General features: G+C 41.5%; 1 protein-coding gene across 7 annotated transcripts in view; it reads right to left on the bottom strand.

Moving 5' to 3' along the window:
• LOC122813133 (phosphodiesterase 4D interacting protein) overlaps positions 1-27,733 on the bottom strand; it is a 1,898,306-nt gene that overhangs the window by 80,926 nt on the left and 1,789,647 nt on the right. For all 7 annotated transcript variants that reach the window (XM_044085281.1, XM_044085280.1, XM_044085276.1 and 4 more), the window contains one exon: positions 3,884-4,008. In XM_044085281.1, coding sequence (XP_043941216.1) covers positions 3,884-4,008 — 125 coding nt within the window. The remainder of the gene's footprint in view (positions 1-3,883; positions 4,009-27,733) is intronic.

Genomic DNA, 27,733 nt, shown 5'->3' with positions numbered 1-27,733 from the left:
CTTGTTATAACAAAGTAGCTAAATTTGCTACAAACACTGCAAATCTAGCTCACCACTGCAAAGCCTTAAAACAGCTAAACTGGCTAGAGCTTAGCGACTGCATAACATACTTTCAGCTAGTGTATACAGACTGATATATCATCCTGAAAAATGCCCTGCATTAAAACACATTCTCTTTCCCTACACCTCCCACAAGAGAGCTCTGTTCTGGTGATAAATTTTTACTAAGCACTAGTAAAGCAAATAATTTGTCAGATGATTCACTATATTGCTGTTACATCTTCAAACTTTGTTAATCATGTTTACTTGTGTCAGGATTGTGTTCCAAACTCCCAGGCAATAAAACAATCCTTTAGCCTATCCTGGTCATGCTCGTGTTCATCACCAGGTTGAGACCCCTACTGAAAGCACTAACTTCTTATTGTTTATTACTTTTTGCCCTCTTCTTCTTGAATCATTCCACCCTCAATAACTTTCGCTCCTGCATTTGAATCAATTCACTCCCTCCACTTCCCAATATACAACACTTCTCATCTTGCTCCTTTTCTAACTACCCCCATCCACCGCTCTACCCCTCGCATGCATCTCTGTATACCTCGATTATAAACCTTTCAGATGCACCAGACTGGAACAGGCAGCCTAGACAGAACTAACCTTGTACCCTGCTACTAATATCACCCCCGCCTACATAATTATACAACTTACTTCTGAACTACCCTCTTCATGATATCTTTTAAACTCTTTACAAATATTTTTTTACTGAAATTTAAGAACACTGAACTTCTTTATAACACTTTCCCTTCTACCATACAAGGCAATTTACTCCCTGCAGGACTTTAGAGCTACCAGAACTTTGCAGACTTGTGCATGTTGATGTAAATACTTCACTGTGTACAGCTGTTGTAATTATGTTTATTTTTTTCTGAGCAACAAAACTTTTTTTTTCTGAGAACTGTCTGAAATTCACTTCTTAATATAAATGTACTGTGATGGAACTTTTCTTCCAGGGGCACCGCTGAAAATGGCCTCTGCCCAGTCACCAAAGACAGACACATAAATAAATAAATAATAAAAAATGTAAGATACATACTCAAGTCCCACTCAGACAAATCTGTTTTGTCATGTTTTTAAATTTGTACAGAAGTTAAATCAACAAGTAGTTTGATGAAACACTATAATAAAACATTTGTGAAGTGTTCTTGATAAATTTAAAACAAACACAGCAGTTATTTATGAAACATTATGACAAGTTACAATCACTAACTTGCATGGATTCCGGCTAAAATACATTCTTAGACTGGGAGAAACTGGATTAGAAATGCAATGCACTGTAATCAGAAATTGGTTTACAAAAGACTTTACAGTGTACTCTCTGTTTACTATGACTGCATGTCTTTCGGCTTTTCCCGGTTAGGGGTTGCCACAGCAGAACTCCGGTCCACTAATGATTGGCAGTAGATTTTTACGTGCCAAGTTGCCAGCTCTGACGCAAACCTTCAACGAAGGTGCGCCCATTCACGCATGTCTCCACACAGAAGACGCTCTAGCTGAGAATCGAACAGGACAACGTCTTAGTGGAGTTAAAAAACATACTCCTTGTTTGGGAGGCAGGATAACATACTGTGATCACAAGACATTTTGCTAAACAGTGAAAAGTGTATGCTGGTTTCTAACCCTATATAATAAGCTTGATAGAAAAGAGACTAGACAGTTATAAGCCGAAAAGTTAGCTTATTATCATGTGGTAGAGATTTAAAAACATAATAAGTTTAATAAAAAGGGTTGTATTTGCAAATATTACAAAAAATTTGCCAAAATAAAAAGACAAACTTATTTTTAAAAGTTCACAGCAGTGCTGTTACAAAGAATGTTAAGTTGCTTTCAAAGTGTTACATAATGATACAACCTTAAAACTAATATGTTGTTTCTTAACCTTTAAGAGGAAATTACACACTCATGATACAACTCTTTGGTGAGATCAAAGTATGGTTGTTTCCTGAGACAGCTGTTTAAGTAGCATGCCAAAAGATAAAGCTGTTGAACTCTTATTTACAAGGTAACAAGTCAGGTTGTTGTACACGAAGCACATCATACTCTGTGTGGGCTGTCAGTAATCATTTAGGTACTAGTTTCAAGACATTCACTGCATCTACTACTTCTCCTGATCAGGACAGCAGAGAGGCATGTAATGAACTGCATTTTAGGCATAGCTCATAACCTTCCATCTCCAAAATGAGGAACACTAGCCTCATAATGTGGAACAAATGGGCAAAACGTGGAACACATGTTAATGGCTTACTAACAACTTCAATAGGAAGGCCATATGATGGTTAAAATATGATGGTTTTACTTATACAGAAGATCTTTTAATGAATTAATATAATTTGTTTCTATTTACCATGGATTTCACTTAAAAAATTCCTAACACTGAATGTTTGACAGAGTCTTTCAATGTGAAACACTGAGGAACCTTGAGGAACATGAACTTTTTAAGTCCCCAAATGAGGTACGTTCCTCATAATGAGGTACACTTGAGAGGTATGATTTCAGGTAACCGAGATGCCTACAAATTAAATCCTGAGACAATGCAATTTGCCCAAAAAGTGACTGCTAAAAGCTTCCTGGTGCAGCGACAACACCCACTGGAATGTAATGATGTCCTAGATGGAGGCTTGTGTGTGCGCTGAGAATACACAAGGTGGATGTGCTGATTTCAACTCTTCATCTCACAAATTAGTATAAAATTATTTTCTAATACTGTAATATATTCCAAGTAAATTTTACCACTGGTTATGTATTCAAGAAATCGCTGAGAACTAAAATATTTGCTTCAATGTTTGAAAGAATGAGAGAAAGTTGTTGGACATGTTTTCTTAACAGATGCTTTTATTTATTACAGAACTTAAAAACCACACCTGTAAACTGTTTAACTGACAACTGGATGCCATAAAACTTGAATACTCTTGTATTGTACTCCTTGACATGGGAGATGGATTTCTGACTATGACCCAAGATGACCTGAGTTGACTAGCAGCTTGGGTACTAGAGGAGTCAGGAGGGGAGATGGGAATGAATGAAAAGTGTTAGCACATCCATGTGTGTGTCTGTGTGTGTGGGGGGGGGGAGACTGGGGCACTTTCCAGTGAAGATCAGTAGGTGTTTTATTATTTATTTGCAGTTTCTTAACTTTGAGCAGCCCAAAGATCCTTTTCAGCAACATCCCAAATGTTATCCGATCATAAAATAAATTGCTGTTTCTCCAGTAGAGATTGGGTTGGGGACTGCAGTAGGTATGCTGCCACTCACGGTGATGCATGTGAACATCTCACATATGCTTCACCCTGACAAGAGTATTTCCCATCCCACACACCTAAATATCCCAATTCCTAGGTTGCAGTATATAGTGGCTGCATTCTGTCTCATTCTTCAATGCATATGACTGAGCTCACAAGAAAGACGCTACAAGGCACTCTGTCCCTGAAAGACAGAGCACCTGTTGTTAGGGATACAGTATGATTACAATCATCTGAAAGGGGGGGGTAAGAACAACCCAAAGGGTCAGAAGCAGAAGGGGGGTATGGATGTATTCAAAATGTTAAGTGCATGTACAGGTGATAAAGATAAGGCATAAAATGCAAAAGTGGTTAATGAAACTAAACACACATTCATTCGGACATCATTTACCTTCAACGCTGGCTGAAAATACAAACTAACTTCAGTCTAAAATAGCACAACTTAGTCATGCAGGCATCACAGAAGGTTTTGAACCTGAATTCTTATTTTGCTTTCATGGTGCCTCATACATTGTCCAACAAACCAGATGACTGGAAGTAACACACAGATTATATACTTCGTGCACATCATTCCATGTCATGTCACCTACCTGGGGTACTTGGCTTTGTGACACCACACAACCGCTCGTACAAATGCACTTCAGTCTGGAGGGAACATATGAGTTGCCTGTTTTCTGCCATCTGCTGCTGAAGTAGGCTGACTTCATGCTGCAACCTGAGGAGACAAAAGGAAAGTAAGAGGAGATGAACAGGAAGATGGATAAGATGGATGCAAGAGATGCAAGCTGTAAAGAAAGGTTAAAAACAGCAACAAACAAGAATGAACTGAATATTAAAAATCTACCACAGTAGGTGAATTTTCAGTTCAGAGGTCATTTATAATATTTTACAGTCATTAATTATAAAATTACAATTACAATTCATCAAGTAATTTCTAGCCTAACACATGCATCAAATACCATTTACTTTTTTCTTTACAAATGCACAAAAAGGGAAAAGAACATATTCGGACTGTCCAAGTCCTTGTTTTGGCTGTGAGAATCTCTGACATTCTGCCCTCTAGGTTACAAAATGGTAAAGTGTATACTATGTTAATTAAATTACTGACCTGTACTCCTCTATGACTAATATTAAGGATTTTCTTACTGAAGTTTTCACTTTTATGTAGCTACTATCTTCCACACTTGAGAATATTGCTCACTTTTACCATTTCCTGCATCTAGCCTTCTCCAACGAAGCTGGTTATCCCATCAATGACAACATAAAAATAAGTGCAAGAGGCATTAAAAACAACTAATAGGAAAACTAACAATGCCAGGAGTAGTCACCCAAAAGTGTCATAAAAATAACTGCAAGAGGCAGTAAAAACAACTAATAGGAAAACTAAAACAATGCCAGGAGAAGTCACCCGAAAGTGTCATAAAAATAACTGCAAGAGGCATTAAAAACAACTAATAGTAAAACTAACACAGCCAGGAGTAGTCACCCGAAAGTGTCATAAAAATAACTGCAAGAAGCATTAAAAACAACTAATAGGAAAACTAAAACAATGCCAGGAGTAGTCACCCAAAAGTGTCATAAAAATAACTGCAACAGGCATTAAAAACAAGTAAGAGTAAAATTAAAACAATGCCAGGAGTAGTCACCCGAAAGTGTCATAAAAATAACTGCAAGAGGCATTAAAAACAACTAATAGGAAAACTAAAACAATGCCAGGAGTAGTCACCTGAAAGTGTCATGCAAGAGGCATTAAAAACAACTAATAGGAAAACAAACAATGCCAGGAGTAGTCATCCGAAAGTGTCATAAAAATAACTCCAAGATGCATTAAAATCAACTAATAGGAAAACCAAAACACTGCCAGGAGTAGTCACCCAAAAGTGTCATAAAAATAACTGAAAGAGGCATTAAAAACAACTAATAGGAAAAAAAAAACAATGCCAGTAGTCGTCACCTGAAAGTGTCATAAAAATAACTGCAAGAGGCATTAAAAACAACTAACAGGAAAACTAACAATGCTAGGAGTAGTCACCTGGAAGTTTCATAAAAATAACTGCAAGGGGCATTAAAAACAACTACTAGGAAAACAAACAATGCCAGGAGTAGTCACCCGAAAGTGTCATAAAAATAAGTGCAACAGGCATTAAAAACAACTAATAGGAAAAGTAAAACAATGCCAGGAGTAGTCACCCGAAAGTGTCATAAAAATAACTGGAAGAGGCATTAAAAACAACTAATAGGAAAACTAAAACAATGCCAGGAGTAGTCACCCGAAAGTGTCATAAAAATAACTGCAAGAGGCATTAAAAACAACTAATAGGAAAACTAAAACAATGCCAGGAGTAGTCACCCGAAAGTGTCATGCAAGAGGCATTAAAAACAACTAATAGGAAAAAAAAACAATGCCAGGAGTAGTCACCCGAAAGTGTCATAAAAATAACTGCAAGAGGCATTAAAAACAACTAATAGGAAAACTAAAACAATGCCAGGAGTAGTCACCCGAAAGTGTCATAAAAATAACTGCAAGAGGCATTAAAAACAACTAATAGGAAAACTAAAACAATGCCAGGAGTAGTCACCCAAAAGTGTCATAAAAATAACTGCAAGAGGCATTAAAAACAACTAATAGGAAAACAAACAATGCCAGGAGTAGTCACCCCAAAGTGTCATAAAAATAACTGCAAGAGGCATTAAAACCAACTAATAGGAAAACTAAAACAATGCCAGGAGTAGTCACCCGAAAGTGTCATAAAAATAACTGCAAGAGGCATTAGAAACAACTAATAGGAAAACTAACAATGCCAGGAGTAGTCACCCGAAAGTGTCATAAAAATAACTGCAAGAGGCATTAAAAACTAATAGGAAAACAAACAATGCCAGGAGTAGTCACCCGAAAGTGTCATAAAAATAACTGCAAGAGGCATTAAAACAACTAATAGGAAAACTAAAACAATGCCAGGAGTAGTCACCCAGAAGTGTCATAAAAATAACTGCAAGAGGCATTTAAAACAACTAAAAGAAAAACTAAAACAATGCCAGGAGTAGTCACCCGAAAGTGTCATAAAAATAACTGCAAGAGGCATTAAAAACAACTAATAGGAAAACTAACAATGCCAGGAGTAGTCACCGAAAGTGTCATAAAAATAACTGCAGGAGGCATTAAAAACAACTAATAGGAAAACTAAAACAATGCCAGGAGTAGTCACCCGAAAGTGTCAAAAAATTACTGCAAGAGGCATTAAAAACAACTAATAGGAAGACTAAAACAATGCCAGGAGTAGTCACCCGAAAGTGTCATAAAAATAACTGCAAGAGGCATTAAAAACAACTAATAGGAAAACTAAAACAATGCCAGTAGTAGTCACCCGAAAGTGTCATAAAAATAACTGCAAGAGGCATTAAAAACAACTACTAGGAAAACAAACAATGCCAGGAGTAGTCACCCGAAAGTGTCATAAAAATAACTGCAAGAGGCATTAAAAACAACTAATAGGAAAACTAAATCAGTGCCAGTAGTCGTCACCTGAAAGTGTCATAAAAATAACTGCAAGAGGCATTAAAAACAACTAATAGGAAAACTAACAATGCTAGGAGTAGTCACCCGGAAGTTTCATAAAAATAACTGCAAGAGGCATTAAAAACAACTAATAGGAAAACAAACAATGCCAGGAGTAGTCACCCGAAAGTGTCATAAAAATAACTGCAAGAGGCATTAAAAACAACTAATAGGAAAACTAAAACAATGCCAGGAGTAGTCACCCGAAAGTGTCATAATAATAACTGCAAGAGGCATTAAAAACAACTAATAGGAAAACTAAAACAATGCCAGGAGTAGTCACCCGAAAGTGTCATAAAATAACTGCAAGAGGCATTAAAAACAACTAATAGGAAAACTAACAATGCCAGGAGTAGTCACCCGAAAGTGTCATAAAAATAACTGCAAGAGGCATTAAAAACAACTAATAGGAAAACTAAAACAATGCCAGGAGTAGTCACCCAAAAGTGTCATAAAAATAACTGCAAGAGGCATTAAGAAACAACTAATAGGAAAACAAACAATGCCAGGAGTAGTCACCCCAAAGTGTCATAAAAATAACTGCAAGAGGCATTAAAAACAACTAATAGGAAAACTAAAACAATGCCAGGAGTAGTCACCCGAAAGTGTCATAAAAATAACTGCAAGAGGCATTAAAAACAACTAATAGGAAAACTAACAATGCCAGGAGTAGTCACCCGAAAGTGTCATAAAAATAACTGCAAGAGGCATTAAAACAACTAATAGGAAAACTAACAATGCCAGGAGTAGTCACCCGAAAGTGTCATAAAAATACCTGCTAGAGGCATTAAAAACAACTAATAGGAAAACTAAAACAGTGCCAGGAGTAGTCACCCGAAAGTGTCATAAAAATAACTACAAGAGGCATTAAAAACAACTAATAGGAAAACTAAAACAATGCCAGGAGTAGTCTCCCGAAAGTGTCATAAAAATAACTGCAAGAGGCATTAAAAACAACTAATAGGAAAACTAAAACAATGCCAGGAGAAGTCACCCGAAAGTGTCATAAAAATAACTGCAAGAGGCATTAAAACCAACTAATAGGAAAACAAACAATGCCAGGAGTAGTCACCCGGAAGTGTCATAAAAATAACTGCAAGAGGCATTAAAAACAACTAATAGGAAAACTAACAATGCCAGGAGTAGTCACCCGAAAGTGTCATAAAAATAAATTACAGTTTTGTACCTACCATAAATGTAGATGTTCGAGTGTTCACCCTGCTGCAGTCATCACACTTGGGTTATCCTGTTGTCAGGTGGTCCCGCAGTCGGCCGGAATTCCAAAGTCTTGGTCCGGCGTCGGTTGCTGTCACCTCTTCCCTGACGCCAGTGTGCCAGGGGTATATATATTGCAACCGACGCCATTTTCTTCAGTTTTTTTTTGCCCCAGATGTCAGGTGCCCCCAAAAAGGTGGTCAGAAATGAATACCAAAAGGAGTAACCACAGCACAAACACAAAATCCCTTCAGCTATAAGCAAATACATCAGTAATGCATAGAAGAGATTTAGCCAGTAGATCAGAGGGGATGAAGGGGGGGTAACCTGGACTGCAGCAGCGTGAACACTCAAACATCTACATTTATGGTAGGTACAAAACTGTACTATGTTCATCGTGTTACCCTGCTACAGTCATCACACTTGGGTTGAATCCCAAAGCTAAGGTAGGGCAGAGGTATCATAGAGGGTTAGTGGAGGCTATAAGGCCCTGCAGAACTGCAGTGGTGAAGCCCGCCCTGGACTTTGAGTAAAGAGGTAAGTGATCGTGTTTGGTAAAGGTGTGTACTGAACTCCAAGTTGCAGCTTCTAAAATTTCCTTGGTTGGAACCCCCCTGAGAAAGGCTGTAGAGGTAGCTGTAGCCCTGGTAGAGTGGGATCTAATGGTAGCAGGAATTGGTTTCCCATGATGTGTATAGCAGAAACGTATGCAATGACCTATCCCATTTAGAAATGGTTTGCTTTGAAATAGCCTTCCCTTGAGAAGCTATAGCATAGAATACAAAGAGCTGGTCAGATTTTCTGAAAGCCTTAGTTTTGTCCAAATAGTAACAAAGCTGCCTGTGAATGTCCAAGGAATGCAGGAGTCTCTCACCTTTGTTCTGTGGATTGGGGAAGAAGGTGGGTAAGTGGATGGTTTGATTTAAAGCTACACTGGAAACCACCTTAGACATAAAGGAAGGATTAGTTCGTAGAGAAACTCTGTCTTGATGAAAAATGAGGAAAGGTTCCACTGCCATTAGTGCTTGTAGCTCTGAGACTCTTCTAGCTGAAGTTATTGCTAGGAGCAGGGCAGTCTTCCATGATAGGAACTGTAGATCTGCAGAGAAAGCTGGTTCAAAGGGAGGTAGCATTAGTTTTTCCAGAACAAAATTGAGGTCCCATGTTGGTGCAGGAGCTCTCCTAGGTGGTCTAATGTTTTTTGCTCCTCTGAGGAATTGCCTTAGAAGAGGATGTGAAAATAAAGGTGGATCCGTGTTGTAGTGAGCTGAAATAGCTGAAGCATGGATTTTAATTGAGGAAAAAGAAAGTCCTTTGTGCAACATCTCAGTTAAATACTGTAGAATGTGAGGCATGTGAGGCTGAATTGTGCCTTGGCCTTTAGCTTGGTTCCAGGCACAAAACCTTTTCCATTTGTCCGAATACGCCTTCCTGGTGCTTGGCCTCCTGGCTTCCAGAATAACATCCAGAACTGCTTGTGAAAGTGGTGCTTGTTGGATGCTTAGAGGATTTGCCATGCAGCCAGATTTAAAGTTTTGAGCTGGCTGTGAAGAATCTGATTGTTTTGTTGTGTGAGCAAATGGGGGATTTGAGGCAATATCCATGGTGGGCTGTGGGACATATTTTTCAATAGCGGATACCAGTGCTGGTGTGACCAGTCTGGGGCTATGAGAATCAGTCATAGTCTCTCCTTTCTGACTTTCAAAAGAACCTTTGTGAGGAGAGGCAATGGAGGGAAGGCATATACTGTCAGGTTTCTCCAACTGAAAGAGAGAGAGTCCACTTTCCAAGCTTGATGGTGAAATGTCCTTGTACAAAATTTTGTCAGTTGATAGTTTTGAGGACTGGTGAACAGGTCTATGTCTGGAAGGCCCCATTTTTGAGTTATCATTGCAAATATTTGTGGATCTAGTTTCCACTCGTGGGGATCCTTAATGTTTCTGCTGAGGTCGTCTGCCAATGTGTTCTTCTGTCCTGGCAGGAATTGAGCTTGTAACTGGACTTGGTAGGCCAGAGCTGTGTTCCATAAGGTCATTGCTTGCCTGCATAGTGGGTAATAATATTTACCCCCTTGTTTGTTTATGCACCACATTACTGTGGTGTTGTCCGTCTTTATTGCAAGTTGTCCTGGATGTAATAGATCCTTGAAGGCTGTCAGAGCTTTCTGTACAGCTAGCATCTCTTTTTGATTTATGTGCAGAATTCTTTGATCTGCAGTCCATAGGCCTTGAATGCATTGCCCTGCCATGTGTATCCCCCAGGCGTAGTCTGAAGCATCTGTTGTGATAGTTTGCCTGGCTGGGGGCAAGTTGAAAGGCTGACCCTTGTTGAGGTGACATGCCTGTGACCACCATAGAAATTCCTGTTGTAGGCAGGGAATGAGAGATATCATTGTGTCCAAGCTGTGGCTGTGTTGAGACCATACGCTTTTTAGGTACCACTGTAATTTCCTCATATGCAGCTTTGCAAATGGTATTATTAGTATGCAAGATGCCATGAAGCCCAAAGCCTGCAGAATTTTTCTTGCAGTTAATTGGGTCTTTGTTGCCATTGTCTTGAAATATTGAGTCAGTTGTAGTTGCTTGTCTGGCGTAAGATAAGCCTTCTGGGCCGTTGTATTCAAGCTGGCACCCAGGAATGTCATTTTTGTGAGGGTACTAGTTTTGACTTCTTTTCGTTTACTGTGTACCCCAGGCAGTTTAGTAGATGCTTTACAAAGGCCAGATGATGTAAGAGAATGTCTTTGCTTTCTGCTTGGATGAGGCAGTCGTTCAGGTATGGATATATTTGAATTCCTCTTTGTCTGCAGAATGCAATTACTGGTGCCAGGCATTTTGTGAAAACTCTGGGCGCAGTAGATAAGCCAAAGGGCAGTGCAGAGAATTGGAAAGGGTTGAACCTGCAATGAAACGGAGGTATCTTCTGCAACTTTGTCTGATAGGGACATGCAGGTATGCCTCCTTGAGGTCCAACGTTAGCCATGCTTCCTTGCCAAACATGGGAAGTAGCTGCTGTAGTGTTAAGCATCTTGAATTTGGGTACTTGTAAGTAAGTGTTTAGAATTGAAAGGTCCAGAATTGGTCTCCAGGCATTGTCCTTTCTGGGCACTTGAAAGAGTCTTGAATAAAATCCTTGGCCTTGCTCTCGAGTAGGTACCAGTTGAATGGCTCTCATGTCCATGAGAGCTGTAATTTGCTTTTGTGCCTCTGCCCATTGATTTTGTGGCAGGTTTGGCATTCCTCTTTTCATTGGCAAGGTGTGAAAGTGGAATCTGTATCCTCGTAAAATTATGTCTAGGACCCATTCGTCCTTTGTGACAATGTGCCAGTTGTCTGCAAAAAGTGTGAGTTTTCCCCCCAAGGGGGCTGCCAAGAGAGTAGTGCTCGGCCAGATGAGGTTAACAGTCCGTGCCGTTTTTATCAGTTTGTTTCCGCCTGGTAAAATTTGTATTTTAAGGTTAAGTCATTGAGTTTGCCTTCTGGTGGTTTGAGACCTGTCTTCTCCTCCCTTCTGTGTTGTAGAGCCCCATTGGCGAGGTTTATACTGGGCTTGTGGTTGTCCTCTGCCTCTTAGGCGTCTGTATTTACCCCTCTGTGGTCTGTCAGTGGCTGGAAAGGACCAATTTTTTGTTGGCCAGTTTCTGCTGAAGCGAGGGGGTTGTACTTGTAGGAAATCTTTGACTGTCTGCATAGATTTTGCCTTATCTTCCATTTTCTTTAAAACTTCTTCTGCTTTAACTCCAAAAAGAACATCTTGCTGTAAGGGAGCATCTAGTAGTTTTGCTTTAACATGATCAGGCAGAGTTTGTTCCTTTAACCAAGCATACCTATGTATAACAGACCCAGTGACAGCTGCTCTGCAGGAGGCCTCCAAAGAATCAAACCCACATTGTAAGGTATGTTTGTCCACCTGCTCAGTGGCATGCAACAGATCCTGTACTTCTTTCAATTCAGATTGTTGAGGGAGAGAGGTTATTCTTTGCTTTAACTGAGAGATTAGAAATTGCTGATACTTAAGCATGTGAAATTGACAATTCAGTGCTCTCATAGCTAGTGTGGCTGAGGTGTAAACCTTTTTCCCCCACCTGTCTAGTGCTCTGGAATCCCTCTCGGAAGGTACTGGGTTTTTAGCCATAGAAGCCTTAGCCCCCTTGGGACCCTGTGAGATAGTCTCTGGGTCAGCTACAGGGCTTTTGTAAAGAAATATGTGGGAATCAGGCACTCTATAGTATCTGCCTGGCTTAGCCGGAGCAGGAGGTAGAGAGTCTGGGTTGAAACTGGATTCTAAACAGACATCATCCACAATGTCCAAAACTGGTGGGATGACAAGTGGTCTGTGTTGGGGGAGTAAAAGAAATTCTCTGAGCCTTTTCTTTGAATCAGAGTAGTCCTGACCTTCCCAGTGAAAATGTTCCCTCATAGTGTGTAAAGTTTCCCCAAAGGAGTAGTCTTCAGGAGGAGAAGCTGAGGGAATGGAGTCCTCAGCATCAGAATCTTCATAAGGAGAGAAAGAGTAGTCTTGGTCCTCAGAGGAGTCTGAAGAAATGGACATCTGCTCAGAGGATGCATAATCTTCCTCTTGTCTAGGCCTTTTGTCAGGAGGGGGCTGGGAACCCCTGATTAAAGAAATCAAATCTTCAGCCATTTTGAGCATCTGTTTCTTAGGCATGGGGCCTTGAACAGGAGACTGAAGTGCAGTCCTTTTAGATTTAGAAGGAGTCTTAGACTTAGAAAACGTTTTAATGGTGAGAGTCGGTCTGAAAACGCCTTCAGAAACCGATGGCGTTTCTGTAGTACCGACATCTTTTGTAGCAAAGTCTTCGGAAGGGCCTGAAGTAAAAGGCTGCGTCGGCCTGGTACATTCCGTCAAAATTTCTGTAGCGGTCTTGCGTTCAAGATCTGCAGTAGTCAGGGGCTGCGTCGGAGCCTCACTGAGGACCAGAGACCGGATCGGCCGAGGCCTCGGAATCTGGCTTGGACCTGGGCTGTCTGTCCTTATCCCTGCATTTTTTGTGCACGCCGGTAGTCGGTTGCTCCAACGGCATGGTGTAGTTAAATTTCCTACCGTAGTGTCGTGCAAAATCAAAGCGTCTTTTAATAGTACGCTTATTAAACCTAGCACAAAACTGACAAGAAGTGACGTCGTGGTCTGGGCCTAGTTAAGGTATGCAATAAGAATGAAAATGCTTATGAGGTATTTGCTTCCCACAAGAAATACAATTGTTAACTTTTTCTGACATCGGTCTGAGGCAAGAAAAGTTTCCCCAACGGGGTACTTAGCTTTATAGAAGACTTCGGTCTGAAATTCGAAATAAAAAATCTCAGGAGTCGGCCGACCGGCACTTGCGAACTGCTTCTGCTTCGGGCACCGCGCGGCAAGAAAGACTGGAGAAAATGGTGCCGGTTGCAATATATATACCCCTGGTGCACTGATGTCAGGGAATAGGCGACAGCAACCGACGCCGGACCAAGACTTTGGAATTCCGGCCGACTGTGGGACCGCCTGACGACAGGATAACCCAAGTGTGATGACTGCAGCAGGGTAACACAATGAACATCTGCAACAGGCATTAAAAACAACTAATAGGAAAAGTAAAACAATGCCAGGAGTAGTGACCCGAAAGTGTCATAAAAATAACTGCAAGAGGCATTAAAAACAACTAATAGGAAAAGTACAACAATGCCAGGAGTAGTGACCCGAAAGTGTCATAAAATAACTGGAAGAGGCATTAAAAATAACTAATAGGAAAAGTAAAACAATGCCAGGAGTAGTCACCCGGAAGTGTCATAAAAATAACTGGAAGAGGCATTAAAAACAACTAATAGGAAAACTAAAACAATGCCAGGAGAAGTCACCCAAAAGTGTCATAAAAATAACTGCAAGAGGCATTAAAAACAACTAATAGGAAAACTAAAACAATGCCAGGAGTAGTCACCCGAAAGTGTCATAAAAATAACTGCAAGAGGCATTAAAAACAACTAATAGGAAAACTAAAACAATGCCAGTAGTCGTCATCCGAAAGTGTCATAAAAATAACTGCAAGAGGCATTAAAAACAACTAATAGGAAAACTAAAACAATGCCAGGAGTAGTCACCCGAAAGTGTCATAAAAATAACTGCAAGAGGCATTAAAATCAACTAATAGGAAAACTAAAACAATGCCAGGAGTAGTCACCCGAAAGTGTCATAAAAATAACTGCAAGAGGCATTAAAAACAACTAATAGGAAAACTAAAACAATGCCAGGAGTAGTCACCCGAAAGTGTCATAAAAATAACTGCAAGAGGCAGTAAAAACAACTAATAGGAAAACTAAAACAATGCCAGGAGTAGTCACCCGAAAGTGTCATAAAAATAACTGCAAGAGACATTGAAAACAACTAATAGGAAAACAAACAATGCCAGGAGTAGTCACCCGGAAGTGTCATAAAAATAACTGCAAGAGGCATTAAAAACAACTAATAGGAAAACAAACAATGCCAGGAGTAGTCACCCGGAAGTGTCATAAAAATAACTGCAAGAGGCATTAAAAACAACTAATAGGAAAACTAAAACAATGCCAGGAGTAGTCACCCGAAAGTGTCATAAAAATAACTGCAAGAGGCATTAAAAACAACTAATAGGAAAACTAAAACAATGCCAGGAGTAGTCACCCGAAAGTGTCATAAAAATAACTGCAAGAGGTATTAACAATGCCAGGAGTAGTCACCCGGAAGTGTCATAAAAATAACTGCAAGAGGTATTAAAAACAACTAATATGAAAACTAACAATGCCAGCAGTAGTCACCCAGAAGTGCTTTCTATTAGACTCCATCAATGACTTGCTTTCTCCAATGATCTGGTGTGCATGTGCACAAGTACATGTGAACGGGCACCCCAGATAAATGCGCACTACTCCCGTCATCATCCACTTGTTCATGCTGTCGTAACAGCAAAGCACTCCGTGCTAATTCCACATAGTGAAAGAACTGGCACATTAAAAGCATTAAATGTCAAGCCACATAAACAAACTGCTTAAGACACCAGTTCAGCTGGCTGCCCACTCCAAACTGGGTCACCACTGCTATCCCACAAGCATCTGTGCTAGGGCCACTTTTTGAAGTATATCTCTCAGATATTATACTATGAATGCACTATGAACAAACAGATGTACCGATGACTGCAGGCTGGGCAATGTAATGACATAAAAAATGTCAAAGTTCTTCGAGATGATCTGTAAGAAACACACAGTTGGTAAAGTAACAATGGCCTCACTTACTTTTAAAGAAAGTAAATGTAACACAGCAAAAGGATACAAGTAATAATTACAAAATAAAATGGTGAAATCATAAAAATGACCCATGATTAACGATCTAGGGACAATGGTACACAATTTTCTGTTGGGTATATCTGTCTATACCTATAAAAGAAAACATGCATTCTGTAGTCCATCTAATTCTAAAAGCACACCTACTTACACCAGAATGATCACTGTATCACTTTATACCTCACTGAACCAACCCATTACCGAATCTAGTGGTGTATCTTTTGCAGCATTCAAACAGTTGTACAAAAAGTTGCAAATTCTCAACATGTGAGCTAAAATATTTTGAAAATGTATAAAGGATTATAAAACTAACAAGGCAGAAACACACTTGACCACCACAGCACAACACTAATCACGAGACACAACTCTCTTAAACAGTGTGCCATTCAACCAAAGCCCCCGAGGCAAAATAGTATGCCCAACACACTAGTCATAGGTGACTCGATAGTGAGGCACATTGATGTCCCACTCACTAGGTTGAATAAGGAGAAAGTAACAGTCAGCTGCCTGTCAGGTGCCAGGATCCGCCACATAAATCACGCACTCAGGTCCCTCAACAACAGGTACAAATATGACTCTCATTGTACGTGTGGGTGTGAATGACCTGAGATGTACCTCCCTGGACTACATGAAAAAAGACATGGAAGAGCTCTCGGATTATGTAGCCCAGGTGGGTATGACCCTAGCCCTGAGCAGCATCCTACCATCACCCAGAATGATACCACAGTACAAGCAGAAAATGACTGATTTCAACAATTGGCTAAGTTTCTGGTGTCATTCTAAGGGGATCCAGTATCTGTCTGCCTGGGATGACATGATTGACAGACCTCGATGCTTTGCCAGAGATGGCCTGCATTTGTCACACCTGGGCTGCTGGATACTGGCCAAGGCTCTTGCCACCCCTATAGTGCCTTTTTTTAGGTGGTGTTCCAAAGACCAAATTACCACCGTAACAGCTAAAAACAAATGCAATTTGAGGGTCATGCTGCTCAATGGTAGAAGTCTAAATCTCAAAATGCACTCACTGGAAGTACTCCTTAAAATGAAGAACACTGACATTTGTGCTGTAACAGAGACCTGGTTAAGGCAGCAGAAATCACCCCTGCTCTACCAGGCTAGAACTCATTCCACACCTTTCAACCCCAAAACTTGGACCAAAGCTCCAAAGGCGGTGGTGTTTTCATATTCATAAAGGATGCGCACACCTCCAGACTGGTAGCCCAACATAATGCATCTGAGATACTTCAGGTGCAACTAACACTAGGTAAGACAGTGATTCAGGTCATAGCCTGCTATAGGTCCCCAACCATGTCCCAAGATTCACACTCCATATTCCTAAGCAACCTGGAGAATATTAGGGTCCAGCTTAACACACTCATACTGGGCGACTTCAACTACCCCTCCATTAACTGGGAAAACTATTCATGTACCAATACACTTGCCCAACACTTTCCGGAATTCATCAATTCCAGTGCCCTGGACCAGCTCATTCTTACCCCCACTAGAGGTAGCAACATCCTTGACCTGGTCATTCCTAATATGGGCAACCATTGTTCTACACCAATAGTCAACTCCTCCTTGGTTAGATCCGATCACAAGCTAATCACCTTGGAAATCCACATCCCTCCCTTCCCCCCAACAAAGGTAACCACCATGAAAAACTTCTCCAAAGCTAACTTTGGGTTCCTAAAAACAGAGGTGGCTAACTTAACGGCACCCATGCAAATGGAGAACAGTTGCATGACCGCCAAATCATACACCAATGCACTGTACGAACACGTACACAAATGCATGGATCTCGCCATACCCAACAGAACTAAGACGCTTTCCTCAAAAAAAAAAGGAAGCCAATGTGGTGGTCCCCTGCCATAAACAAACTCTACAATAGAAGCAGGATACTGATGCAGAATAAGGTGAAGGCCCAAGACTGGAAAAACTCCCTTATCAGCCTCAACAAAAGGTTGAGATCCCTCATCAAATCCTCTAAAGCTAGCTATGAAAACAGAATTGCAGCAGATAGTAAAGACAACCAAAAGGCCTTCTATAGTTATGTAAAGAATCTCCATGGCAATACCCAGATTTGCTCTGAGCTACTGCACAATGGTACCTCCTATACAGAGACAACAGATACTGCACATATACTGGCGGACAGATTCAGTGCTAACTTTACCCCCCAAGGACCAATCACAATACCAGTAGATTGCCAGGCACTCACTATTACTGCTACACAGGTTAAAACAGCACTGTCCAAGGCCAAGAATACAGCTTCTATACTACCTGACAGTATCCCTGGCTGTGGTCTATATGAACTACAGAGTGAACTGGCACCTCACCTGTGTGCCCTGTTCAATCACAGCCTCACCTCAGGCTTTGTCCCTACAGAATGTCCCACTGCTACAGTCATCCCTCTCCACAAAGGAGGAGCAACTACAGACCCCGGGAACTATTGCCCCATTATAGCTTGACCAGTCTGATATGCAAAGCTATGGAACACATCATCATGGACCTGATAAACAAGGATACAGGGAATCTCCAAACTCTGGATCCTACACAGTTTGACTTTGTGAAGGGTAGATCATGCCTGCTCAACTTGGTCGACTTCTTTGAGTCAGTCACCAGAGCTGTGGATGAAGGTAAGGTGGTTCATACAGCCTTCCTTAATCTGGCCAAGGCCTTTGATACCATTCCCCACAGAAGAATCATAGAAAAACTTACTACACTAGGCATCAAGCCCTATATCACTAGGTGAGTTGCAAACTGGCTCACAGATAGAACCCACAGTGTGAAAGTAGCTGACTCCAAGTCAGACTGCCAACCAGACACGAGTGGAGTCCCACAGGGTTCAGTCCTGGGTCCTCTCCTGTTTGGTATCTACTTCTCTGAAGTCCAGGCCAACATGAAGGGACTCTGTCTGACAAAGTTCGCAGATGATTGCAAGTTGGGAGCTATTATTAACTCCCCAAGTGATGTTGACATCCTGCAGAAAGGCCTCAATGAGACCAATGACTGGTGTCAGAACCATGGCCTAAGCTCAATGCCAAAAAAATGTGTCTTCACCCCTTTAGGAAAAACCTGGTTCCCTTGAATTACCACATCGATGGTAGTCCACTGAATACAGAAGGTGTTATAAGAGCACAGGTTGACAGCAACCTCTCTTTTGACCACCACCTTGCCACTGTGGTCAAAGTCCTTCTAAGTGGCACATCTCATTACAAAGGGTGTTGCATCCAGGAAGAAAGAGGTCATTGTCTTCCTTCCCTCATTAGGGCAATCATCGAGTATAATGCCCCATTTGGCATGTACCTCACTAGACACCTGCAACAACTGGACAGGCTGCAAAAGTACCTCACAAAGAGGATCCTAGGCCTTAAACACTTGTCCTATATGGACAGACTCAAAAAACTCCAGCTATTCTCTGTCTCATATCGCCTACTTAGAGGCGATCTCTGCCTGACTTACAAAGCCATGTCTGACCCAGCTCTGTTAGAAATGCTACATCTAAAGAAACCCCAATCGCTCTGCACCACACACTCCAGAGGCCTCAACCTCGTTACCACAATCAACAGAACATGCTGGAGAGACAGGTTCCTCACCCAGAGACTGCCCATGCTATGGAACAGACTTCCCATACACGTCAAGCAGAGCACCTCACTGGCCCTCTTCAAGAGAAATCTTGGTGAGTGGATGGGAAATAGAAAATTCACGCCGGGTATCACTCCAGTGGATCTACTTGACAAGAGGCACTAGGAACTAAGGTTGGGTGGCACGATGCCAGGGTAATCCTATGGGCTAGGCTTGTAAAGGCTCCAGGGCCATTAGCCTAGTACACACCTATGAACCTATGAACTATTCAGAAAGGCTTCAAGAATTTTCATTACCTTCTCTTTCTTACAGGTGACCTCTTCCTACTCCATAAGGTAATAACTGTTCTTATTCTATTTGAAGGCAATATCTAAGATACACTGCCAGGATGACAAGGACCAAATTGGGGAACTTAACAGTAAAACAAAAGTATATATCTGTCTGTCTTTCTGTCTATCTTTCATTCATTCTCCAATTACACATTTAACCCACTGCAAGGTCATAGGAAACTGGAGCCATTCCTGGCACTCAGTGGGTACAAGTCAAAGAAATTCAACCTGACCAGAGTGCCAACTCATTGCAGAATGTGCACAAGTGCAAGAAAACACACAGACACACACTTTTACAGAACATGCACACTTATAGTCAAATTTATAGGATCATCAGTCAACCTGGTCAACACAGCACCTGTGGGACATCTTTAAATATGGGAGGAAACCAGAGGACCCGAGAAAAACCTATGCAAACTCAGATGAGACATGAATGCTGAAAACAGAAGGCACCAGAACTAAGAACGAAGAACTATGAAGAAAGCAGAAAGTACAGTTGTGTACACTTACCATGAATGTAGATGTTCAAGTTTATTCACTGTTGCAGTCATTACATTAGGGTAATCTGCTGGCAGGTTGCCCTCAGTCGGCCTGAATTCCAAAGTCTTGGGTCCTGCGTTGGTTGCTGTCTCCTCTTTCATGACATCAGGTCGTCAGGGGTATAAAACAAGCAGCCAACACCATTTTCTTTAGTTTTTCTTGCCCCAGATGTCAGGTGCCCCCAAAAAGGTAGCAAAAATATCTATGTATAAAAACTACATATACATGCATCAATATAAACTTTACCTTCATCTACAAGCAAATACACCACATAGGTTGTAGAAGATACAGAAGGAAAGATAAACTCCAGAATGAAAGGGGGGATGGTGGGTGGGTAACCTGGACTACAACAGTGAATACACTCGAACATCTACATTTATGGTAAGTGTACACAACTGTACTATGTTCTTTGTGTTTCACTGTTGCAGTCATTACATTTGGATAGAATCCCAAAGCTATGGTTGGGAAGCTGGAGCTAAACAGCATTAGGTGCGGCTATAAGGCCCTGCAGAACTGCAGTGGCAAAGCCTGCCCTGGACCTACAGTAGAGAGGCAACTGATAATGCTTTGTAAAGGTGTGAACAGAACTCCAAGTAGCAGCCTCTAGAATGTCTTTGGTTGGTACTCCTCTGAGAAAGACTGCTGAAGTAGCTGCAGCTCTGGTGGAACGAGACCTAATGCCCTTGGGCACAGGTTTACCATGGTGTAAGTTGCAGAAACGAATACAGTGGCTTATCCACTTTGAAATAGTCTGCTTTGAAATAGCCTTTCCTTCTGATCCTGCAGCATATGTCACCAGCAATTGCTCAGTTTTTCTTAGAGCTTTAGTCCTGCTGAAGTAGAATCTTAGCTGTCTGTGTACGTCCAACGAATGCAGAATTCTCTTCCCCTTGTTCTGTGGATTTGGCTAGAAGGTTGGCAGATGAATAGTTTGGTTAAGAGCCACACTGGAGACCACCTTAGGCATAAATGTTGGATTTGTCCTCAGAGACACCCTGTCTGGATAAAATATGATAAAAAGCTCCACAGCCATGAGGGTCTGTAGCTCTTCTTGCTGAAGTAATTGCTAGTAGCAGAGCTGTTTTCCATGATAAGAACTTTATATCAGCAGAAGCCGCTGGTTCAAATAGAGGCAGGGTGAGCTTTTCCAACACATAATTGAGGTCCCATGCAGGCATTGGTGATCTTCTAGGAGGCCTTAAATTTTTGGCCCCTCTAAGGTACTGCTTTAGTAAAGGATGAGAAAAGATTGGTGGCTCTGTATTGTAATGAGCCGAAATGGCAGAGGCATGGATTTTAATTGATGAGAAAGATAGGCCTTTGTCAAGCATCTCAGTTAAGTATTGTAATATCTGAGGAATATTTGGTTCTGCTGTATTCGTTCCTTGTGCTTGATTCCAAGCACAGAATCTCTCCCATTTATCAGCATAAGATTTTCTAGTACTAGGCCTTCTGGCTTCCAAAATTACATCCATCACAGCTTTACTGAGAGGTGTTGTTTGTATAAGTTTATGATCAGCCATGCTGCCAGGTTCAGTGTCTGGAGTTGACTGTGCAGGATCTGATTGTTTTGCTGGGACAGTAGTTGTTGTCTTTGAGACAAGGTCCAAACTGGGTATTGAGACAAGTTCCTTAGGATTGGGTACCAGTATTGGCGGGGCCAGTCTGGGGTAATTAGGATCATCTTTGGTTTCTCTTGTCTGACTTTTAGGAGGACCTTGGGAAGAACAGGCAGAGGAGGAAAGGCATAAACTGATAGGTTTTTCCAACTGAAGGATAGGGTGTCCACTTTCCATGCTTGTCTGTGATAAGTCCTTGTGCAGAATCTTTTCAATTGGTAATTTTGAGGAGAGGCAAATAGATCTATGTTTGGGCTCCCCCATTTCTTTGTTATCATGCTGAAGACTTGTGGATCTAGTTTCCACTCGTGAGGATCCATAAGGTTTCTGCTTAAGTCGTCTGCCAGAGTAATTTGTTTTCCTGGCAGGAATTGAGCTTGATGATGTATTTGGTAAGTCAAAGCTGTGTCCCACAGTGCTATGCCCTGCTTGTTTATGTACCACATGACCGTGGTGTTGCCCATCTTTATCAGTAGTTGTCCTGGATGAAGTAAGTCCTTGAAGGCTGTTAGGGCATTTTGAACAGCTAGCATCTCTTTCTGGTTGATATGTAGATGCATTTGTTTGGGGTCCATATGCCCTGAATGCATCTTCCCACCATGTGGGCCCCCCATACATAACCTGATGCGTCTGTTGTTAAGGTTTGGCTGGCAGGGGGTAGAGTGAAGGGCCGTCCCATATTTTGGTGACATGCCTTTTCCCACCATAAAACTCCTGTTGTAAGCAGGGAATGAGAGGAATCATTGTTTCCAGACTGTGACAATGTTGACTCCATAAACTTTTTAGGTACCATTGAAGTTTCCTCATATGCAGTCATGCATATGGAATCAGTAGGATGCAGGATGCCATGAAACCCAAAGCCTGCAGAATTTGTCTTGCAGATAACTGGGTTTTTGTTGCCATCAGTTTGAAGTAAGTAGTCAGTTGCCTTTGCTTGTCTGGTGTGAGGTAAGCCATCTGGGCAGTTGTAGTCAAGCTTGCACCCAGGAATGTTATCTTTTGAGAGGGTACCAGTTGTGATTTCTTTTTGTTTATTGTGTACCCTAGGCATGTTAGAAGCCTTTTCATAAACGCCAGGTGTTGAAGAAAAATGTCCTTGTTCTCTGCTTGAATGAGACAGTCGTACAAGTAAGGATATATTTGTATATTTCTTTGTCTGCAAAATGCAATTACTGGTGCCAGGCACTTTGTAAAGACCATGGGCGCATTAGATAAGCCAAAGGGCAGTGCAGAGAATTGGTAATGCATTAAGCCAGCCTTGAATCTGAGGTATCTTCTGCACGATTGCCTTATTGGGACATGCAGGTAAGCCTCTTTTAGGTCTAATGTCACCAGCTAAGCATTCTTGCTCAGCATAGGCAGAAGCTGCTGCAAAGTCAGCATTTTGAATTTTGGAGTGTTCAGGTATGTGTTCAAAATCGATAAATCCAGTATTGGCCACCAGGCCTTGTCCTATCTGGGTACCAAGAACAGTCTTGAGTAAAAACCTTGTCCTTTTTCCTGTTCTGGTACTGCTGAATGGCCCCCATATCCATGAGAGACGTAACCTGTTTCTGTGCCTCTGCCCATTGATTTTTTGGCAGATCTGGACAACAGTTTGTCATTGGCAGAGTATGGAAATGGAATCTGTATCCCTGTGATACTATGTTTAGCACCCACTTGTCCTGGGTTAATAACTGCCAATTTTGAGAAAAAAGTGCTAATTTTCCCCCTAGGGGTGCTGCCAAAAGATAAGTGCTTGGTGAAGGCAAAGGAAAGTCATTGGGACTGTTTTCTGTAGGTTTGCACTTTATCTCCTCCAGCTTTGGAGGTAGAAGTGCCCCATTGCTTTGACCTGTATGAATCTTGCACCTGGTATCTGGAACCCTTAAGGGCATCTGGATTTGCCCCTTTGAGCTCTGTCTGACACAGGAAAGGACCAATTTTTTGTCGGCCAGTGTCTACTGAATCTTGGTGGCTGCACTTGTTTGCATAGACTTAGCTTTGTCTTCCATTTTCTTTAAAACCTCTTCTGCCTAAATACCAAACAGAGTACCATGCTGTAAAGGTGCATTTAGTAATTTAGCTTTAACATGATCAGGCAAATTTTGTTCCTTTAACCAGGCATGCCTCCTAATCACAGATCCAGTAACTGCGGCCCTGCAGGAGGCCTCTAAGGAATCAAAACCACATTGCAAAGTATGCTTTTCAACCTGTTCAGCTGCATGCAATAATTCCTGTAATTCTTTATTTTCTGCACATTCAGAAATCAATATCATTTTCTGTTTCAGCAATCCCATAACATGTTGTTGATACTTGAGCATATGAAACTGGCAGTTTAAGGCCCTAATTGCCAAGGTTGCAGATGTATAAACCTTTTTCCCCATCTGTCCAGTGCCCTTGAATCTCTGTCAGAGGGGGGTAGGATTTTTTGCTGTTGAGGCTTTAACTCCCTTTGGACCCTGTGAAATAGTTTCAAGATCAGCAGCAGGGTTTCTAAATAAAAATTTGTGTGAGTCAGGGACCCTGTAATATCTGTCAGGCTTGCAAGGAGCCGGAGGTAAGGAATAAGGGGTCAAACTTGACTCTGAAAACACATCATCCAGAATGTCTAAAACAGGGGGTATGGCTAAAGGCCTGTGCTGAGGGAGAAGAAGGAAATCCCGGAGCCTCTTTTTTGATTCTGAGAAATCTTGACTCTCCCAGTGACAATGCTCCCTCAAAGTAGGCAAGGTTTCCCCAAATCAATAATCCTCAGGAGGTGATGCAGATGGTATAGACTCCTCTGCATCAGAATCCTCATAGGGAAGTAAAGATAATTCCTGATCAGAAGAGGAATTAGAAGAAATAGAAACCTGATCTGAAGATTCATAACCAGTGTCTTGCCTAGGCCTCTTATCTGGAGGGGGATGGGAACCCCTGATCAAGGTAATAAGGTATTCAGCTATTTTGATCATCTGTTTTTTAGGCATAGAGGCCTGTGCATGTGGCTCATGCGTCATTTTTTTTAGCTTTAGAAGTTGCTTTTGTCTTTGGTTTTGCAGCTGTCGTTGGTTTGATGTAAAAATGTTGAGGCCTGAAAACACCCTCAGAAGCCGGTGCCTGCTCAGCAGCTCTGGACCCATCCGAGGGAGATACATCCATGGGTCCAATACTTTGAGTATCTCACGGCATGCTGGACTCCACATGGGTGTCGGTAGGGGCCTGAGACTCGAAAGTAGTGGGTATCAGGGGCTGCAAAAGTGCCTCACTGAGAACCAGCGAACCAGCGACTGGCTTAGGAGAAGCTTCGTCGTCAGTTTTGGACCTCGACTGTCTCTCTCTGTCCTTTTCTTTGTGCTTTTTATGTACTCTGGTAGTTGGATTACTATCTGACGACATTTCTGGGTAGTTAAATCTGTTTCCAAAATATTTTGAGGCAAAAATATACCGACGCTTAATAGTGCGTTGGTTAAATCTAGCACAAAACCGACAGCCAGGCACATTGTGATCAGGGCCTAGGCAAGGAATACAGTATAAATGGAAATCCTTATGAGGTATTTGCTTCCCACAAGTAATACAATTATTAACTTTTTCTGACATCGGTATGGAGTACTTAGCTTTAGTGAAGACTTCGGTTCTGAAACTCAAACTTGAATATTTCAGGAGTCAGCCGACTGGCACTTGCGAAATGCTTCTGCTTCGGGCACCACGCAGCAAGAAAGACTGGGAAAATGGCATTGGCTGCTTGTTTTATACCCCTGAAGACCTGATGTCATGGAAGAGGAGACAGCAACTGACGCAGGACCCAAGACTTTGGAAATCAGGCAGACTGAGGGCAACCTGCCAGTAGATTACCCTAATGTAATGACTGCAACAGTGAAACACGAAGAACATCTAATCAATATTCCATTACGCCTATCAACAGTAACAAAAAAATGTTACAGAAAAAAATTAACAGTACTTTTAAGACTATAGAGCAAGTTTTCTCTAAAAATTAGAAACACTCATTAGCTTTCTACAAAAACAGTCATGGAACGAATATAAATACAGTGTTATGGCAGTCAAGATTTTTGAAGGTCAATAGGTCATAAGCTTGAGAGTTAAACTTATGAACTCATGGATGCTCAGGTAATCATATCAAAGACAGAACCTTACCTAATAAAGCCACAGCAGTTGGGACAGACAGCAGATGCAAAGGCTACTTTCTATAGGAAAGTAGTTTACTTGGTGTGTGTAAATGGTGGGGATAACGGTCCACATTACACAGAAATAATCATTCAGTATTACTGAGTACACAACTGGCTTTGGGGAGGAGATAGATAGTAACTTATCAAATGCTGCGTTCACTAAAAGCATTATATTTGTTTTTTTAATTTCTCCAAGTCTTTTGGGTTTTTAATATCATGAAGGGAATGGACCCCATTCCTAAGTCAAAGTATGATTAAAGTTCATGAAATTAGTTTTGTTTCAATCTCTGATGTCAGCCAGAAGTGCTCTTTACAGCACCAGCAATGTGCCCAGTAATGACTCCTCCTGCAATTCGTATGGAGTTACATGGATTGGTAGCATATCTAAATATGATCACACATTCTTTTTTATAAGATCCATTGCTCCTACTACTATTGGAACTGTCTGGGTATCTTTTTTCTGCACTACCCTCTTTCCTGCCTGAAAATTCTGGTATTTTATAATTTTGTCTCTCTCTATATAAGTCACTGTAATCACTGGGTGGAGCAGTTTCAATGATCAATGCTACTTCTGTCTTCTTTTCCTGGACTACTATATCTGTTTTTTCTTTTATATATTATTTATTTATTTAATATTCATTTTCTCGCATCTGTATTTTTAACTGTTGGTAATGGGTGATCCCATGTTCATAGGTTGGTACTAGGCTATTGGCCCTAGGACCTATACAAGCCTAGCCATAACAATTCCCTGGCTATTTCTTCCCACAATATTTACTTCCCTGGACCCCTGTCTAGCAGGGTGACTGACATGATCCCCGGGGTAAATTTCCTATCTCCCATCCAGTCATCAAGGTTCTTTTTAAAGATGGCCATGGAGACACTCTGCTTGACATGTATGGGTAGTCTATTCCAGAGTCTGGGGAGTCTCTGGGTCAGACACCTATCCTTCCAGCATGTTTTGTTCATTGTGATGACAAGGTTTAAGTTCCTGGAGCATGTGGCTCTGATGGATTGGGATTTCTTTAAGTGTAGCATGTCCAACAGCTCTGGGTTTGACATGGCCTTGTAAGTTAAGCAGAGATCGCCTCTGAGTAGATGATATGCCACAGAGTATAGCTGGAGTTTTTTTAGTTGGTCAGCATAGGGAATCTGCCTTAGGCCTGTGATTCTTTTAGTGAGGTGTTTCTGCTGCCTTTCCAGTCGTTGCAGATGTCTTGTGAGGTACATACCAAACAGGGTGTTGTACTCTATGATGGGACTAATGAGGGATGAGTATAGTGGGACAATGATTTCCTTTTTTCTGGATAAAAAGCCCTTAGTAATGAGGTGTGCCACATAGAAGGATTTCCTGACTGTTGTGGTGATGTGGTTATCGAAGGTGACACCACTGTCCACCTGTGTTCCTAAGTCTCTTATCACACATTCGGTGTTTAGTGTACTGCCACCTATGTGGTAATTCATGGGTACATGGTTTTTCCCAAAGGGGATAACTATACACTTCTTGGCATTGAGCTTGAGCCCATGGCTCTGGCACCAAGCATCTGCTTCTGTAAGGCCCTTTTGTAGAATATCTACACCATTTGGGGATTCAATAATGGCTCCCAGTTTGCAGTCATCTGCGAACTTTGTTAGCCAGAGTCCCTTAGTGTTGGTCTGTACTTCAGAGAAGTAGATGCCAAACAAGAGTGGTCCTAAGACTGAACCCTGAGGTAGTCCACTTGTCACTTGTCTGGAGATGGATTTGGAGTTGGCTACTTTTACGGTGTGGGTTCTGTCACTAAGCTGGTTGGCAACCCATCGTGTGACATAGGGATTTATGCCCAGCTTAGTAAGTTTATCTATGATTCCAGAGTGGGAGATGGTGTTAAAGGCCTTGGCAAGGTCCACTGTGTGGACTGCTTACCTTTGTCCACGGCTCTGGAGATTGATTCAAAGAAGTCAGTCAGGTTCAGGAGACACGATAGGTCCTTCACAAACCCAAACTGGGTGGGGTCCAGTGTTTGAAGGTTGCCAATGTCTTTGTTTATAAGTTCCATGATAATATGTTCCATGGCCTTGCAGATCAGGCTCGTCAGACTGATGGGACAGTAGTTCCCAGGATCCAAGGTGAAACCCCCTTGTGGAGTGGGATAACTGTCGCTGTGCGC

Source organism: Protopterus annectens, chromosome 10.part0, assembly GCF_019279795.1.
Source record: "Protopterus annectens isolate FY-2018-M chromosome 10.part0, PAN1.0, whole genome shotgun sequence".
Lineage (NCBI taxonomy): Eukaryota > Metazoa > Chordata > Ceratodontiformes > Protopteridae > Protopterus > Protopterus annectens.
Note: the sequence above shows the minus strand (reverse complement) of the source record. Positions and strands in the feature narration are given on the sequence as shown.